Raw genomic sequence first — 18,847 nt, forward strand, 5'->3', positions numbered from 1 at the left:
GTTATAAAGGAAACACTCATAAATGTTTACCACGCAAAATTGTATTAAAAAGTTGATCCGCTTATCTCCAAGCATTTGTATTTATTTATTCTTTATTGCACAATAAAACTTTGTACAAGTGGCGAGCTTAATACCATATGGCATTCTCTACCAGCTAACCATTAGGTAAAAACAGAAAGCGTATGAAGGGCAGATGTGGTGAAGAATATGTGACATAATTATAGCAAAATACTGAAATAATTATACATAATATACATAAGAAATACACATATAATACATAAATACTACTTATAATATATTAGCAATATATATATATATATATGTATATGTATATATATGGAGACACTATTTATATAATCTAAGCATAAGCTATATATTATTAAAAAAAAATTAGATCTAATGAAATACTGATTTATTCATCTACTTACCCGCGCTAAGCCGGGGTGGATCGCTAGTTTTTTATAATAGCTTACTATTAACTTATTTACTATTGTCCTTACTGTCCAAGGATAGTAAGGATAAAATTTTAGTAGAACCTCACATGGAAATTTACCGATTCAAACCGCAGATTTATTTAAAATTTCTTAGAAATAGGTACCTAACATATTTTTTCTTTTACGAATTTTGTGTCGCGAATCTTCGCAGAACTTGTTTGTTTAAAGGCCAATTTTCTGTATCTGATATAAATTATGTCACTATTTAGGTTAACTAGTTTTTAGTCATATATACTTTGTCTTCTCTTGTCATTTAAGAGTTTTCTATTGTCGGTGCAACTAATTCATGCATTTTCTTCCATGTAGCACTGTACCAGGTCATATTTTATTGACCTCCCTATGCGATATGACACCTAGTGTTTCCTTTATCTGTCCCATGTAGTTATTCCTTGGTCTTCCCCTTCCACTTTTGCCCTCTATTTTTCCTTCTACTATGCTCTTTATAAAATCGTCATGTCGTATAAAGTGACTTAGCATATTTTGTCTTCAAGTTACTAAGTTATTTTTTTAAATTAACAAGTGGCTCTTTATTGCGAAATTGAGGTAAAAGAGAATTAACTAACTAAACTATGAATTGTTCACTATAATCGCTGTGTTTGTATCGAAAAAAATATATAAACAAAAAACATCTCAATCCACAATTATAATAACTTGATTTTGTTTTCGTTATATGTTTTTGTTTATTAAAATAATTTTAATCAAGTGCGTAATATGCTAAAATTCTAAATCAATTAACTAAATGTTATAAGCGGTAATGTTAATCTGGATGTTTTCAGGGATAAAGGTTTCTTCGGGGTCGGCAATGGCCCTGGTATTACCCTATCAGGTCGACCTCAATGCGGTTCCCCCTGGAAACCATCGTGTTTAATCCTTGTGGAATTCATAATGGGCCAACTGACCTGCTTTCATTGTCATCTATCATTTCACAGCCGATATCATATATCAGCGTATATCGATAGTGCAGGCGAGGTTACCATGATCATGGACATCATCCTTAAAAAAACATTTTGTGTATAAAAAAAAATTGAAAAAAATTGTTTTTACTGTAAATGTGTAGAGTATCTATGTAGCTACACTGTTTTGTATGTAGACATGTGTATGTAATTAGAGACATCTCGTTCGTGACCACGTGTATGTATGAATGTTAAATTACAACAATATCGTTTACATTCAACTTTGAAGTTTATCCGCATACATATTTAATCGGAAAACAAGAAAATTTGCGCAATTATACCTAATGAATATTAATTATTGTTGGTTAGTTTATTGACGTATCTATTTATATATTATTACCTTGGTTTGTCACTGGTTCTGATTCGATAGCAAAATTTCATTTACATATATATATATATATATATATATATATATAGTAGCCAGTATTTGCCACGCTTGTTGCCACGAAAGCGAGTTAGCAACAGCAGTTAGGCTTTGGTGATATTTTAAAAGGGACGCTGCTGCCCTACCCTCGACTATTTAGTTCTCTTACGACACCCACGGGAAAGGAAGGGGTGGCCCATTCTATGATGAAACCACTTGGTAATGGTCTAGACACCACCTGAGTAAAATTAAAAAGGAAAAACGTCACAGTAAATTCTAAGATAGAGAATTAAAACCAATAAATTATAATTTTCATAGATTAAGGATAGTAATTTTTTTTTATACAACTTAGAATGGCAATCAAGCTGACGGCTCACCTGATGGAAAGTGGTAACCGTCGCCTATAGACATGAGTGTACTGTACATGCTTGGACATAACAGAGTATACTGTTTCGCCCATGATACCCCCATGCGTTGCCATTCCTGAGGACTCAGGTGTTATTCCTCTGTACCCAGTAAATTCACGCCATATCCCACCCTTCAAACCGAAACACAGCCATGCAAACACAACTGCTTCCCGGTTGAAACACGAATGGGACAGAGGTACCCAAGCAATCGAGTTTTGTACAAAGTCTCCCTCTGGTACATGCGGTTTCTGTGATGAGTTTGGCTTTTTGCGGTAATGTACAGTATGTTTTTGAGGTTATTTATTAGTCGAGTGCTAGCCGAGCAGTCGTATGTGCAAAGATTGACGTTAGCGATGCAAATAATGAAAAAAAAAAAAGAATAAAACACTGGCTATTGTTATTCTCAGGAAACTTAGAATTAAAAAAAGATCGTGTTATTCACTTAAGAATAACTTTATTTATGTAGGTAGGTGTATATAATATTTTTTTTACATTCTGTTTCAACAGAAATTGATGAAAAATTAACCAAGTTGTGTTGAAATTATAACAGAAACATTCTCTAAATTAATCAAAATATTTTGATTTGTGCTATTATTGGGCATCAAGATTAGATGAAGACTTTGTATAAAAGTCTCCTGCTTGGGTACCACTTTTGTTACTGCCGTGAAGCAGTAATGTTTGCATGGCTGTGTTTCAGTTTGAAGGGTAGGATATACCTATACATCTGTCAATCTGTCCTGTCTCCCATTAGGGTCGGCAGAAACAATGGAACGCCAAAAGCTTCGATGCAAATAAATCTCTTTCGTTTCTTCCATATTCGTTAATCTTTTCATACACGCGGTTGCGCGTGTTTTTAATATGGCACTTCCTCAGTACGCATGAGATATAGAAATGAAATTACTGAGAACAGGGGCACAACACCTGAGTCCTCAAGAATGGCAACGCATGAGGGGTGTCATGGGCGACGCAGTATTCTCTATTACGCCCGTGGTACTGTTAATATTTATAGGCGACGTTTACCATTTTCCATTAACTGTACTTTTAATATGCCATTCTAAAACGCATAAAAAAAAAAACATCAGCAATCTGTCCAATGATCGGGACAATTATTTGATTATTTACATTTAATTTTTATAGAAATAAAAAATATGTAAAGTACTATAGAAATAAATGTATTTTTTTAACAGACCTCTTGGGGTATTGACATCAGATTTAATACTAAGATTGTACTCCGCGTATATTGATGTTATTGTCCGATTTAATGTTATTGTAATTCAATGATAAATTACAATAGTATTGTCACAATACGATCCGTCATGAGATTACGTACTCAGTTTTTGTACGGTCGCCGTGAGCTCAATGCCTGACTAGATATTGTGATGCCATTCCAGTAGCAAAATTGCAAAGTGGATTATATTTTTTTTTCTACAATATAATAGCTATAATATTATTTTTAAAACTTATGTTCATTTCACGATGTCTAAACACAGACAGCTCTCTACGTTGAGGTTGTTTTGACGCTGAAGAAACGAGTGTTTCCGTAATCCTAGAATGTGAAGCTGTGACCCCTCAACATTTAGAATTTCTCGAAATACTGACTGGTTGGCTATACTAGCCACGACTCATAATTAACTTATATAACTCGAATTTTATGAATTTGTTTGTTTTTCTTTATACTCGCCCTGTAAAAGACTTGCAAATGAAGTTAACATAAATTGGCGGTGATATTCAATGTATTTAAATATAGCTATAATATTTCAGCCATCTATAATAACATAACGTGACTACATGTGTGTGTAATAATATTGATTGTTGTCACTTGCCAACAATATATATATATATAAGAAGAATAAATTGTCAGAATATTAAACGTATTTAGATATAGCTATAATAATATTGCGACATCTATGATAATATTTTGTAACTACTATTGTGTATGCAATAATAGTGATGCAGACTAATAACACTTATCCATTAAAAAATCTTATGTGTAAAATATTTTATATTTATACAAAAATATAATCTTAATGGATACCAAGTAACAGTAGGTAACTATATTAAAATTTTTAAGTATCAAAGTCTTACCATTTAAATTGTGTTTTGATAAAGAGTTAGTTAAGACAAGGTTTATTAAGACAATAATATAATAAATACTCCTTTGTAATACTATATTTAATTATTCATTTTTTTTTATATAAACTGTCAGTATAACTTTTCAACACGAACCGGCGTTTTCTTTCTTACAATCAGTTCACAATAAATACAATACTATATTTAACATAACAATGTTTAACAAGAAAATAATAATACTACATATTTAACTAATTATTTTTTAACACGAAGGAATGAAAAATAATTTCACTGCTATTAACCTGGAAACTAAGATAAGGTGTTATGTTACCTTAGTTCTAGAAATGACAATGCATGAAAGATACTGTCACGAGAGTCACAGTATATTCTGTGATGTCCAAAACCTACAGTACTGTTTATATTATATTAATAGGCGATGGTCACCAAATTCTATCCAGTAAGCCGTCAACTTGTTTGTTATTTTAAAATTGCATAAAAAAATATTGTTTTTAAATTTTTTTTGTAGTCTCTGAGTTCGTGAATACCTTTGACAATTTTCTTTTTTCTCTCTCTGTAAATTACAACTTGAGTCGTTTAGTACTTTGTTATATATATATATATATATATATATATATATATATATATATATATATATATATATATATATATATATATATATATATATATATATATATATATCCAACCGTTTGTCCGTCGAAAACTGCAGTCAATCAATCACTTAATTCCAATTTATCTGAGCAAATACATTAGTCAAATTTACTTCCATTGGCATTATGAATAATCCTAATAGATATTATGTAAATATTATTCATAAATTCATTTAGTGCTTAGCGAGTCGGTCACCAGAATATGTCATTTTATATTAATATCATTTATTATTAAATTCTATTATAAGATGCCACGTAGTTCTTTAACGTATTTTCCAGAATACATCATTTGTTAAGAATCGTATTATTTATAATTGTCTGTATCTATCATAGTTTTTGTTTGATGTCTGTGTTTGTTTTTTTTTATTTTTTTTTATTTTCTAAATCCGTGTAGTTTTGATTTGTTTATTGTTAATCTCGTAATTGTGATATATTATATGTCCATCTTAGTTTTTTTTATTTTTTATTATTGGATGAAAATGGAATGGTAATTTAATGGTGGCCTGCGCTAACGGGATACGCTGGCGGGGCACCAGTCAAGGGTGATAGATGAGAATGAAAACAGGCCAGTTAGCCCATCATGATGAATTCATCAGGAATTAACCATGATAGTTTCCAGAGGGAACCGCGAGGAGGTCGACCTGGTTGGGTATATTGCTAGCAATGGGATTCTCAGTCTCCATTACTAACAATCCCTTTTCCCCCTTGTCCATCTTAGTTTCGGTATACCTCGAATATACGTATCGAGTATATGTACACCTCGAGTATACGTATAGACTATTTCCATGTGTTATGTGGTTCCAGCATAGAATGGAACACTCATTCCTTTTTGGTTTAATTTAAATTTATTTTTCTTTAATCTTAATTTAGTAAATATATATATATATATTATATATGTATATAGCGGTTATCAATTATCTATAAAAGGACACGTGAATTCATTTCTATGACTAAGTAAAGTGTGACATACGAGCATTTACAGTGCGAGAAGTAAAAAACTATAATGAAATGTCCTTGTTGTGCAGTATAAACTAACGAGTGGACTGACTGATGTAACTTAAGGTTAACATGCCGATAAAATCAAACAAAACGTAGTAAATAGCTACCTAGTATCTGAGTGTCGTTAACTTACACACTGTGACAATGTTATTGTTAATTTTATTTATTCATTTATTCTCTAGTTCATGTAAGTATACAAGGTGGACTTAATGCTAAAAGCATTATCTCCCAGTCAACCTTAGGGAAGTGTCAGAACATACGAATGCGGTACTAGTAATAATTGATATATGTGCATACATACAAACATTTACACACACACACACACATATATATTACAAGTATACTTATATATAATATATACTATATTATACATGAAGATGAGAATAATAGATAGCTACATTATTGCTTGTAGAATAGATTATTGCAATTTTTATATTGTAAATTAGTTTTTAGGCCCCTATTTTGTAAGCGTGAATGTCAAAAATAGGAAAATCCAGTGACATCAGAAGAAGACTTTACAACAAAAGTCTTTTCCTTGGGCACCTCAGTCCCATTCGTGTTTCTTATTTATTTATTTTTGAATAAAGCAAAAAAAAAAGGAAAAATTAGACCACATGTAAAAGGCGTATCAAGATAAATTATATACCATAGGGCCTACCATGAAATGTTTTCCGAGCCAAACGAAACACAAATTTGATGTTAAAATTGCATAATACATGCCGTTTGGAAATATGAAAAATGTTAAAATATCGTTCCTTTGGACTTTTATGATAGGATGTATGACGAACAAAATGTTAAACTTCATTTATTGATCCGATTTTGGTATAAACAAAAACACGAAATTACGTCCGAAAATTCGGAATTTCATTTCATGATAGACCTGCAGTTTGGAGGTTAGACCTTCAGAAATGTGTCTGTGAAAACTGCATTCAGTTTAGTTCAGTAATTTTTGAGTATTTACAAAACCGAATGTGTAATTACCTAAATGTGAAACCTATTTATGGCTCAACATAGATATAATTTGACTATGTGTTGATTGAAATAAGCTGTACGTTTGCCTAAAAATAAATAAAAAAATAAGTGATACCGGAACAAACATTGCATAACACACAGTTTGCTCCCACTTATCAGGCTATTTCTCTGCTCAATTCTCTGATTGCTCATCAGCCAGATATTGAGATATTTAATGATAAAATAGATATATTTTTTAAATGTTGCTCAAAATTTGTAAGTTTGTAAAATAAACCTGTGGCTCACTACACGTCTTGGGATACTGTAAGTGTGGTGAGTAATTTACAAATAAATATATAAATAGACAAAAATCCTAAAAATTGCCGATTTGGTATCTAGTATTATTATTAAAAAACATAAATTTCTCTTAAATATTTTCCATATGCCGACATCGTTTGGTTACAAATTATATTAAAAAGAAAAATAGATTTTGTTAGCCAAAAATGGTAACTTTATCGTTAACCCTTCTATGCATGATTTTTTTTTTATTGGTGAAATAAATGAAGATGATATAATTCATGTTCAAAATTAAAGGAAAAATGGTTAAAAAATTAATTTGACAACTATGTTTTGTTTTTTGCAATAGACATTATAAAGGTATACAGACACGATCCGTTTAAAGTGAACTTGGTCTTTTATATAATTTTTGGTCATTCAATGTTATGATGGAAATTTCCACCATTATGCAAAGAAGGGCTAAAATTTTCAAACTACGAATTACATTTTATTATAAAAATAAAATGACGAAGCAATAAAAATAATATACTATAATTAAATTAAACGTAAAAGAACAGGTCACGGTAGCGTATAGTGACACGAATTCACGGAAAATTAAAAAAAAAATCAAGTGAGATCACGAAAGAAATAAAAATATACATATATCTACTTTGGTCACCTAAATGACATTTTTTGACGACATATATATATATATATATATATATATATATATATATATATATATATAGTAAAAATAATATTGACTGGTCATCGCACTATAAATAAAACGCATTGTTGGATGCCAAAATATTACTTAGGTAAATTTTTTTTAATTTAGAGAGTTCTTATATTTTATTAATTACCTCGCTTTTTGTTCGCTATTTGAAATCGATCACCAGATGGCGTGTCGAGATAAAACACCCATCAGATTTTCAGATCTTCAGGAACAAAACTGTGAAAATCGCAATTTCAATATAGTGAAAATTCTATCATCGTACGGCTCGCCATCGACAGGGAGTTTACCCTCATACCCTACAGCCTAAATGGCCACGTACAACGCGGTTTTAGAGATGTTTCTTTCCACGAACACTCAGGTTATGGAATGACCTCCCTCCCTGCCGAGGTTTTCCCAAGAGACTACAGCATGGGGTTCTTCAAAAGGAGGATAAAGAGGTTTCTTCAGAGTCGGCAACGCGCGCGTAATACCTCTGGTATTGCAGGCGTTCATAGGCTACGGTAACCGCTTACTATCATAAGTTGCCTGTATGCTTGTTTGCCACCTCAGTGGTATAAAAAAAAAATTAATAATAAAGACAGATAGACACAATAGTTCATACTGGATTTTATTGCTGATGTTTCGATGTGAATTGCATCACATCGTGGTCACGTAGCACAGGAAAAATGTCTAAAAAATATTATAAAATGTTTATAAACCGCAATTTGAATATATTGTGAAAATTCGATATTACAGATAAAATAGTTAATTTTAAATTTTTGCGTCGTTGACACATATTTCAAATACACTATCGAGATTTAACACATCGAAAATTGCTGGCAAATAGTACTTACATACCTGGATTTTTATTACAGACGTTTCGACGTGGATTACACAGCATCGTGGTCACGACAAGACAGGCAAAAATATCTAAAAAATATAGTTTTGACATCTATTGATTTTATTATGACCCCTTAAAATAATATTTTTTAAATAACTCTCATGTACAGACGTTGTCCAGTTACTTCAATTTTCGGGTTCGGCATTCGATTAGAAATTTGAAAACTATTTTTTTCAAATTGACTCGGTCTGAGTATTTTAGGTTATGCCCTCAAACTACCAGAGGGAGATTTTGTATAAAAGTTGTTTGCTTGGGCACCTCTGTTCCCTTCGTGTTTTTACCGTGAAGCAGTTGTGTTTGCATGGCTGTGTTTCGGTTTGAAGGGTGGGATATGGCGTGAATTTACTAGGTACAGAAGAATAACACCTGAGTCCTCAGGAATGGCAACGTAGGTGGGATATCATGGGCGAAACAGTATACTCTGTTGTGTCCATGGTACTGTTCATATCTATAGGCGATGGTTGTCACTTTCCATCAGGTGGGCCGTCAGCTTATTTGCCATTTAAAGTTGCATAAAAAAATCCCACATCTTTAAGTATTTCGGTTACTTTGACTATTAAAATATTAACACTTCACGTCTACTAAGAATTATGTTAGCACACATAAATATTATGTCAAGTGAATCGAAGTCCGGTTCCTGATGAATGAATCGTGATTGTATGAGTCAAACGCATCGCCAGTTATTATAGTAAATATTGGACGATGAAGTACGAAAGTTGACGTAACGCACCTTAAGTAATATGCTAAAATAAATCGCCTTGTTTGTGTGTGAACTGTGAATCATTATTGAAAATATTTGTCTTACTTATAACCTGCTTCTAATATTTTTATTACAATGTAAATAATTTTATTACATAGAATAATAGGTAGATGAAATAAAAACTTACTAGTTTATTCATAAAAACGTCAAATCTTTCATAAATCTATTTTAGCTGTTGAACTGTTTTGTCTCTTTGTAACAGTGTAATAATTAAACTAAGTTTGTTTAGTTTTTAAAATAAGGGGGTAGTAATTATATTGATACTAACACCATCTAGGGGATTTTTCGTAAACTTATGTCTGTATCCATTTAACAGACATCTCTAGTATTCGTAACTTTATTCATTGGAAGAGATCAACTATACCTTATAATTAGCTGCATTGACTCTGATAAAATAGCTAAATTAAAATAATACCTGCCAATTATAAAATAGTATTGAAATTCGTATAGCTATTTCCTTGTGATGACCTAACATGTAACAGATGGAGGGGAAGGGGAGGGATTGTTAGTAATACGGACTACCAGTCCCGTTGCTAGCAATATATCCTGTCAGGTCGACCTCCACGTGGTCCTCCCTGGACACCATCGTGCTAAATTGGAATTCAGCACGATGGTGTCCAGGTTATATTCGTCACGAAGGGCTAATTGAACTGTTTTTTCATCCTCATCTATCATCCCACACTGGTGCCCCACCAGTGTATAGCGCAGTTAGCGCGGGCGGGGTTATTATTTCATTATCATCCATTGAAAAAAAAAAAACATGGAAAACACAGATATCAATTTCAAATAGATTTTATTAAAAAAAAAAAAAAGATTACAATACGAGCACAACGACAGACATTATTTTATTATCTGTTAGATATATCCTGTGGCTATGTTCGTGTAAATAAATACATAAACTATCCTATATGTTAAGTTAGGACTGTCTTTAGTATATAAATTCGATTCAAATCTATTCAGTACTTTTCGTGTGAAAGCAAACATTTATCCATCTTTACAAACTTTCGCATTTGCAACATTAGTAGAATAGACTGTATATCTCACTCACTCAATATTTGGGCATTCAAGCCCAAATATTACATAAAAGAACAAGTTCACTTTAAGTTGATCGTGTCTGGACACCTTTTTATTGTCTATGGCAGAAAAAAAAAACATAGCTGTCAAATATATTTTTATAACTATTTTTCCTTTAATTTTGAACATGATTTATATCACCTTGATTTATTTCACCAATAAAAAAATCATGCAAAGAAGGATTAGATATAAACAAATTTTTTTTTCTTTATAATATTAGGATAGATATAAAGAAAAAAAAATTAAAACTTCTAAAGTGAGGTCTCTCAATTACATGAAGATTACATACATATATCGTCATAGTCGTAGAATACTGACGGACCTATATATGTAATATTTGTCAGATCCGTCAGTATTCTACGACTATGACGATATGTGTTAAATAAAAAAAAAATTACACAAGTATATCTATAAAGTGAGTTCTCCTACTTCTTCTTCTAGGTGGCGCTAGTAGTAGCTGAGGCGAACCCCGCCAACATCTTTAAAATCGACATCACCCCCGAGGAGGCGCAGCAGTATCTGAACAATCCGCCATTCACGGAGCCCCAGCTGTCTGGACGGACAGCTGTCTTGCCACTGGTAAATATATTTTTTATGATGTAAGGGCAAACGAACATTTTTTTTATACAACTTAGAATGGCAAACAAGCTGACGGCCCACCTGTAAATTCACGCTATATCCCACCCTTCAAACCGAAACACAGCCATGCAAACACAACTGCTTCACGGTAGAAACTCGAATGGGACAGAGGTACCCAAACAATTCACTTTTGTACAAAGTCTCCCTCTGGTATACTTTATATATATATTAGGTCATAATAATTATATTTACTATATAATATAATAATAAATAATTATTTAAATATATATTATAAATATATATTATAGTGATTGTAAAACATTTCAGGTTAAATACAACGATCCTAGGTTTCGGGCGGCCGATGCTGGCCCCACTCTAGGCCACTACTGGAAGAATGGACGCGAGATTGAAAACACTGAGGATTATTTAGAAGAGGTAGGTTTTTTATGTTTTAATGTTTTTTTTATACAACTTAGAATGGCAAACAAGCAGACGGCCCACCTGATGGAAAGTGGTAACCGTCGCCTATAGACATGAGCAGTACCATGGACATAACAGAGTATACTGTTTCGCCCATGATACTCCCCATGCCATTCCTGATGACTCAGGTGTTATTCCTCTGTACCCAGTAAATTCTCGCCACATCCCACCCTTCAAACCGAAACACAGCCATGCAAACACAACTGCTTCACGGTAGAAACACGAATAGGACAGAGGTGCCCCAAGCAAACGACTTTTGTACAAAGTCTCGAGCGATTTTTCCTGTTACTTCATAAGTATGGGTTTCAGAAGAAAACTAATTAAAAAACATACCTTTTTGATGGCATATTAATACAAGACATATATTAGTTTTTAAGTTAGATCTTTAGGAAGGTAACTGTAGTAAGTAATCCTAAATATTTTGGTGTACTAATTTTTGCCTCATATCGGAATAAAAATACAGCCAAAAAAAAAAATACAAAGACAAATAAAAATAAAAATTCTAAAAAAAAAAAATTATTTGTCTTATAAAAGGGACTGTTGTTGCTCAGAATCGTAATTTTTTTATTATTTTACATACATACATACATATCTGTCACGCCTGTCTCCCATTAGGGTAGGCAGAAACAATGGAACGCCAAATGCTTCGATTCAAACAAACCATACTTTATTATTTTATTTTATACAATTTATCTAATTTGTGATAAAGACTTGTACTTTGTTCCATTGATTTTATTGTATATTTATTATACACGCGACCGGTTTCGAAACATCATCCTCAAGCGTAAATGATGCTTCGAAACCGGTAACGAGTAAAAATAACAATTTAAATAAAAAAGCCGGTCAGGCGCGAGTCGGACTCGCGCAACGAGGATTCCTTACAAAATAATCAAGTTTAATTTTTTTTATTGAAATAACTACAAATTTACAGTTTTCGGATATTTTTCTTTACTTGTGTTACATGATATTGTTTCTTGCCAAATTTCATGTTTCTAGGTTAACGATAAGTATCCTATCAGTTTTGATTCCTTTTGCCATTTGTCAAAATATGCAATAGAAATGGAATTGTATCGATTTAGAAGCTTGATTTTTCACTACTTTAAGAGATTATAGATCTGAGTATATGACATTAATTTTAACTTGATACCTCTACACGTTCTTAATCTTAAGAAGGTCTCGATAGATGGACGGACGGACGGATGAACAACGAAGTGATCCTATAAGGGTTCTGTTTTTTCCTTTGGTCGTACGGAACCCTAAAAACAGTGGAACTAAGTACTAAGCATTTTAAATAATATCACTTAATTGATTAATTAAGAATTCAACACAGTCGATTATAAATAATTTATGGTAGATATAATAAAACAATAAAGTAGGTATTGTATCTTTTAAATTATAATACAATCCGGCCTTTGTGGATCTCTAAAGGTACGACAATTTATCAAAAAGTTTCCTATTAAGAATAAAGCTCAGGGAGGTCTACCAAGAAACGTAATTCCGAAGTTTCGGACTCAATTTCGTATTATTGTTCATATCGAAATCGGTCCAGAAAATGGAGCTTAACATTTCATTAATCCTAAATCCTACCACAAAATTCCAAAGAAATTATATGTTAACGTTTAAAAAAAATTTAAACGGTATGTATTATGTAATTTTAACAGCAAATTTGTATTTCATTCGGTCCGGAAATTTCGGAAAACTTTTCATGGTAGGCCTGTAGGTTTTATGCATCGTAATTTTTTTATTATAACCGTATCTCCTTATCATATTATTACATCCCTATTATATTCATTTGAGTAATTCAAAAACAGTCTAGAAGAGATCCTCCTTATTTATTTATTTATTTATTCATTAGTACATATATGTGTACATGGCGGATTTAATGCTAAAAGCATTCTCTTCCAGTCAACCATAGGGAAGTGTCGGAATATTCGAATGCGGTACTAGTAATTATTGATATATACTAAAATTACATATATAAACGAATAAATATATATGAATAACACATATACTTACTATTAATTATTATAATAATTTGTGAAAAAGTACAAGTGATTTTCTAATAAAATCAATATATAACATGAGTACACTGATTCAATTAAGTACCTACATTATGTCTATTAACAATAAATATACTTTTTCAATAATGGAGTTCCAGATAATTTGTTTTTTATGCAACTCGACATACAAACTGCCCCCAATTCCATTGGTCAAGATGGATTAGGCGCTATGTACACGTACTGAAATGATGATGATGATGCTACTTATGTATATAAATGCTATATATACAAAGCACCGGAATAACGGCTAAAAGTTGAAAACCGTTGTGTTTGCATAGTTGTTACGGTTTCAGGCGACGTCACTGGCTCATATCATAGGTGTATAAAGCTGGAAGCAGCAATGACTTGATCAAGGTAAACGAGATAATATTTATTACAATAGCAATAATTTAGGATTTTGTTTTAATTGTGATCAAATTAGTAAGCAACTAATATGGGAATATACCTAATGGATTACTAAAAAGATTATAGGATCCGCTGTAGAGTTATCTAAAATATTGCCTAACATAAAAAAAAAAGTGAACTTATTAGCAAGAGAAGAACACAGGATTGTAATCAGTGGATTGCTAAAGGGATTATTGGATTCGTTTTAGAATTAGAAAAAACATCGCCTAAAATAAATAAAAAAGAAAAACAATCAATTGAGAAAGTCTATCTTTTCGGAGTTGCATTTGATTAAAAAGTTAACGAAGATGTATAAATATATTTAAGATAAATTGTTTCATCCATCCATTAGCTCAGATAATTTACATAATAAAGATAATTCATTTTGAATATTGGGATATTCAGTTGCCAAATTTAGAACTAATGCTTTAATTTTCAACAGGTTAGATACTGGGCGGATAGCCAAGGCTTCCACCAAGAAGATAATCTTCCAAAATACCAACCGCAGCCAGTGCAAGATACTGAAGCAGTGAGACTAGCCAAGATCGCTCACGAGAAGGCATGGAGGGAGGCGGCCGATGCTAACCTTCATCCTAACCAAAATTTACAACAACAGCAGCCCCAGTTAGTACTAACAACGTCTTTAAATTAACAAAATTTTACCTTCTTTTCTTCTTATTTTTTTTCTGATCACATTCATTCTTTTGAATTTTCTACACAACTTTTTGTGTTTTACACAAATTTAAATATATGTTTCTTTTATTTATATGATTTTATGAAATAATTGTAGAAATTATGGCAGTAATAATTATAGAAATACCTATTATATTACTTGATCGAAAAATAGAAGTAGACTCTACTGTAGTTATATAAATACTAATTATTTTTCAGGTATCAAAATCCACAAAATAGCCAAATATACAATCAAAGATACCAACAAAGTTTCCATGGGCAACAAGGAAATCCAGGATTCGGGTCACAACAAGGTAGCCAAGGTTATCAAGGTCAACAAGGATATCAAGGATTACAAGGTCAAGGTCAAAGCCAAGGTGGCCAAGGATACCAAGGTCAACAGGGAAGTAATGGGTTCGCAAGTCAGCAAGGTTTTGGTGGACAGCAAGGACCTCACGCCCAACCAGGCAATCAAGGATTTGGTCAACAAGGATTCCAAAGCCAACAGGCGGGTCAAGGCCAAGGTTTCGGCAGCCAACAAGGAAGTCAAGGACAATTTCCAAGTCAACAGGGATTCCAAGATTTCCAATCTCAAGGCTCTGCCCCGCAAAGCTATGTAGCTAAGCCTGAAGATAACTCCCAGAATCGTGAAGGGAGATCTTACGAGCCGAACTACGGTGGTCAAGGTCAGGGCCAGTACGGAGCGCAGGCAGTAGCCAGTGCGCAGTATAAATCTGTACCAGAACAGTATCAGAAGAATGCTCAGCAACAGTACGAGTCTGGTCAATACGACCCTAAATACCAGGATCCGGAGCCCACTGTGAGTTGAGTTCAGCATTTTATAAATAGAACTAACTTGAATCTCTAATACTTGAAATCCGAGAAAGTAAATAACTAAGGAACCTATTCTAAAATTACGACATCTGAATCATTTATTCACATCGCGCGGTCACGATATTAATGTGGTTTGAAAGGAACAATAATTATTTTCATATTTCGAATATGTTTCTCTGATTTTAGATAAGAAAAAGTTTTATGAAACTACAATACAATCATTAAATTTCGTAAATCTTTTCCGATGAAATTTCATAGGTGCGTTTTTAAATGACTTTAGTACGAAGGAGGTTCTCGATTCGATTCGATTATATTTTTCTAATGTTTCGTTACCTCATAATTCTATTTCTAAACCGATTTGAAAAATTCTTTTTTATTTGAATGGAGACACTAACAGAATAGTTTTATATTAAATTTTCTCAAAATCGGTATAGTCATTTAGTTTTTATATCTAATTAACTGGTCTGTCACAATTGAAGTCGGTTTATATGTTGGTAACAATCTTTAATTATTTATGAAAGAATGACAAACAAGCTGTCGGTCCATCTAAAGGAAATCGGTTTGGTATTATTGTTATGGGTGTGGTATTGATGGCATTATTAGATATAAGCATCAAGGATCTCACAGAATACTCTGTGATACCCACAGTACCCCTCATGTGTTGCTATTCTCAAGGATTATAGTGTTATGCCTCTTTGTAAACTATTTATAGGATTAAATTGATTTCTACAGGATAGCTGTATGGTCCTGGCATAGAATGGGCAACCCCTTCATTTCCTGTGGGTGTCGTAAAAGGCGACTAAGGAAATTTAATAGTTATATTTTATAGTTAATAGGGATGGGCAGCAGCGTCCTCTTAAAATACTACTAAAGCATAACTGCGGTTGCCAATCAGCCTGTCAAGCGTGACAACTACTTGCAAAACCTAATAAAGTGGAAGATTTTGCAAGTATGTTTAACAGTGGACAGTTAACGCTGATATAGTAAAGCTTTATGCATTGTTAAAGATTTATGTGAAAATTTTATGTAATTTAATATAATGACGATTTTAGGTCAGACAAAAATTGAATAAATATAGAAGCGAAACTATTTTAAGAACAATAGTTAATAATTTAAAAGTAGATATAAAGAACTATGAATAAATTGATAAATATTTCTGATTTCAGGGTCCTCCACGAGGTTTCTTTTACAGCTATACTTATCCTGTATCTATCATTACATCGAAGAGCGAGCTTCAAGGCGGGGCTGCGAACCCTGGACATCCAGTAGACCATGACACAATAGGAGTGTCTGGCCATCACTAGCAGGGAAGCGAGAGGTTAAAATTTAAGGTGCTATTATAAGACATTTTAATTTGTAAAATAATTTGAAAACTGTAGTAACTAATATTGACAGAATAAAAAAATGTTTCGATCCCAAATAAGAGGATATATTAAATATAACTGCAAAAAACAAAAATAAATGAGCGATCTAGGTGCAAGTTATATTCTTGGTGTTCTTTACACCAAGAATTAGTTTGAATGGTTACAAATCTACTCCTTTAACAACTTACTTTATTTCAAGGCGGCCATTATTATAAATACAATGACATTATTCAGTTGATTTTCTTAGAATAATAATACTTTGATTGATGTATCTAATTTATAAAATCAAATACCTCGTGTTATTCGAAAGAATTGTTCTACATTATCATAAAAATGGATTCAAATTTTATTTTTGTATTTTTGGTCTTTTTTTTATATTATATTATTATATTAGTTACTCCATTGGAAAAAAATATTGATTTAGTTTTGCGATGGTATTTTTTTTTCATGGCTCGTTTAATTGCTACGTAAGCAATAACTTTCAATTGCTTTCTCCAACAATTTTAGTAGTAGTTAAATCACAAATGACTTCCCGATTACTATAGCAGGAAGCTATTAGTGATTGTCTTCGACTAGTTTGTATTGGAATATGACAGTTTGTATGTGACGAGTACATTTTGTTAAATCGATTCCCATTGTTTGTATCAACTGTTCAAACAAGGTTAATAACGTTGCCATTTAGAAGTAGGTTATGCTAGTTTTTCTGTCACATTATGGTACATAATTATAGTTATTATAATTACTCTACTTTTTATATTTTTAATTATATTTAAATTTAAATTGTATAAACTTGTACTATTTCTGCCTCATACTTTATTTTTATATAAATAATATACAAATTTATTAATTTACGTATAGAGATTTATTAAATTTGAAATAATGTAAATTAAATTATTTATTTTACTTTCATATATTAAGTATAGTTAATATTTATTATTCATATACTTAATATTTTTTTTATGTATTTTAATTTATTTTGAGGATAAAATAAATATCAGTGTACCATAATGACTATTGCATGTTGTATGTAGTTTGATTGGTGTTTAACAGTATAACTTAACATTAGTACTCAAAAGGATCACAATTTCTTATTATTATATATTTGTAAACATTATTTTCAGTTATATATACTTGGCCTCAATTTTACTGGTGCCTAATTTAAATAGTAGAATACTAAAATGACAAAATACTGTAACGAAATATAACTATTTGCATTCTATTGAAGCTTAAATTACCCAATTGAGGGCCAGAAGATTTGTTTTAGATCTATACTTGTATTTACAAAATAAAAGTAACCTTAAAAATAATGTTGGCAAAAAAAAAAAGAGGAAAAATAAATAGAAAATGCCATAGAAGGTGCCATAATTTAGAAATTGAATATCGAAATTTTCTTTATTTGAGTTAAACTCTTGAACCCATTCATTCTCTTGAATAATTTGTATGGTATATTACCGTAGTTTATAACTTTACACATTACAGGTCAAGTGTAATTTTAAAAACGTTGTATAAATATATAAAAATTGTATCGACAAAGTTTACATACATTTGATTATGTTTATAACAAATTATACAAAAAATTAAATCAGCAAGAACATTTAATTTTATTCAATTTAAAGCTAATGACAAATGTAAAATAGAATAGAAGTGTAATTTTATTTTTTTATATAAATAAAGCATTTCGTCTTGATGTGTTTACTTTTTTCTGTTCACTTTTATATAATAGTATATGAAATATACTATGTAAGCAAAATTTTAATAATTTAATCAAACATTTTTGATACGAATGTATGAACATTTGTATCAAGTATAATTTGTTAAAAAAAAGAAGACATGAGTCTTGTT

At 31.5% G+C, this 18,847-nt stretch overlaps 1 protein-coding gene across 1 annotated transcript in view; it reads left to right on the top strand.

Annotated features, from left to right (window-relative positions):
- LOC113520104 (uncharacterized) overlaps positions 1-18,692 on the top strand; it is a 23,858-nt gene extending 5,166 nt beyond the window's left edge. Inside the window, 8 exon segments of the mRNA XM_052897426.1 lie at positions 11,074-11,211; positions 11,539-11,715; positions 13,353-13,359; positions 14,045-14,064; positions 14,067-14,105; positions 14,578-14,759; positions 15,027-15,627; positions 16,808-18,692. Of these exon segments, the coding sequence (XP_052753386.1) occupies positions 11,074-11,211; positions 11,539-11,715; positions 13,353-13,359; positions 14,045-14,064; positions 14,067-14,105; positions 14,578-14,759; positions 15,027-15,627; positions 16,808-16,945 (1,302 nt within the window). The 3' untranslated portion in view covers positions 16,946-18,692.
- Positions 18,693-18,847: the final 155 nt, after the last annotated feature.

This window comes from Galleria mellonella, unplaced genomic scaffold (assembly GCF_026898425.1).
Source record: "Galleria mellonella isolate WM207_F2 unplaced genomic scaffold, CSIRO_AGI_GalMel_v1 utg117, whole genome shotgun sequence".
NCBI lineage: Eukaryota > Metazoa > Arthropoda > Insecta > Lepidoptera > Pyralidae > Galleria > Galleria mellonella.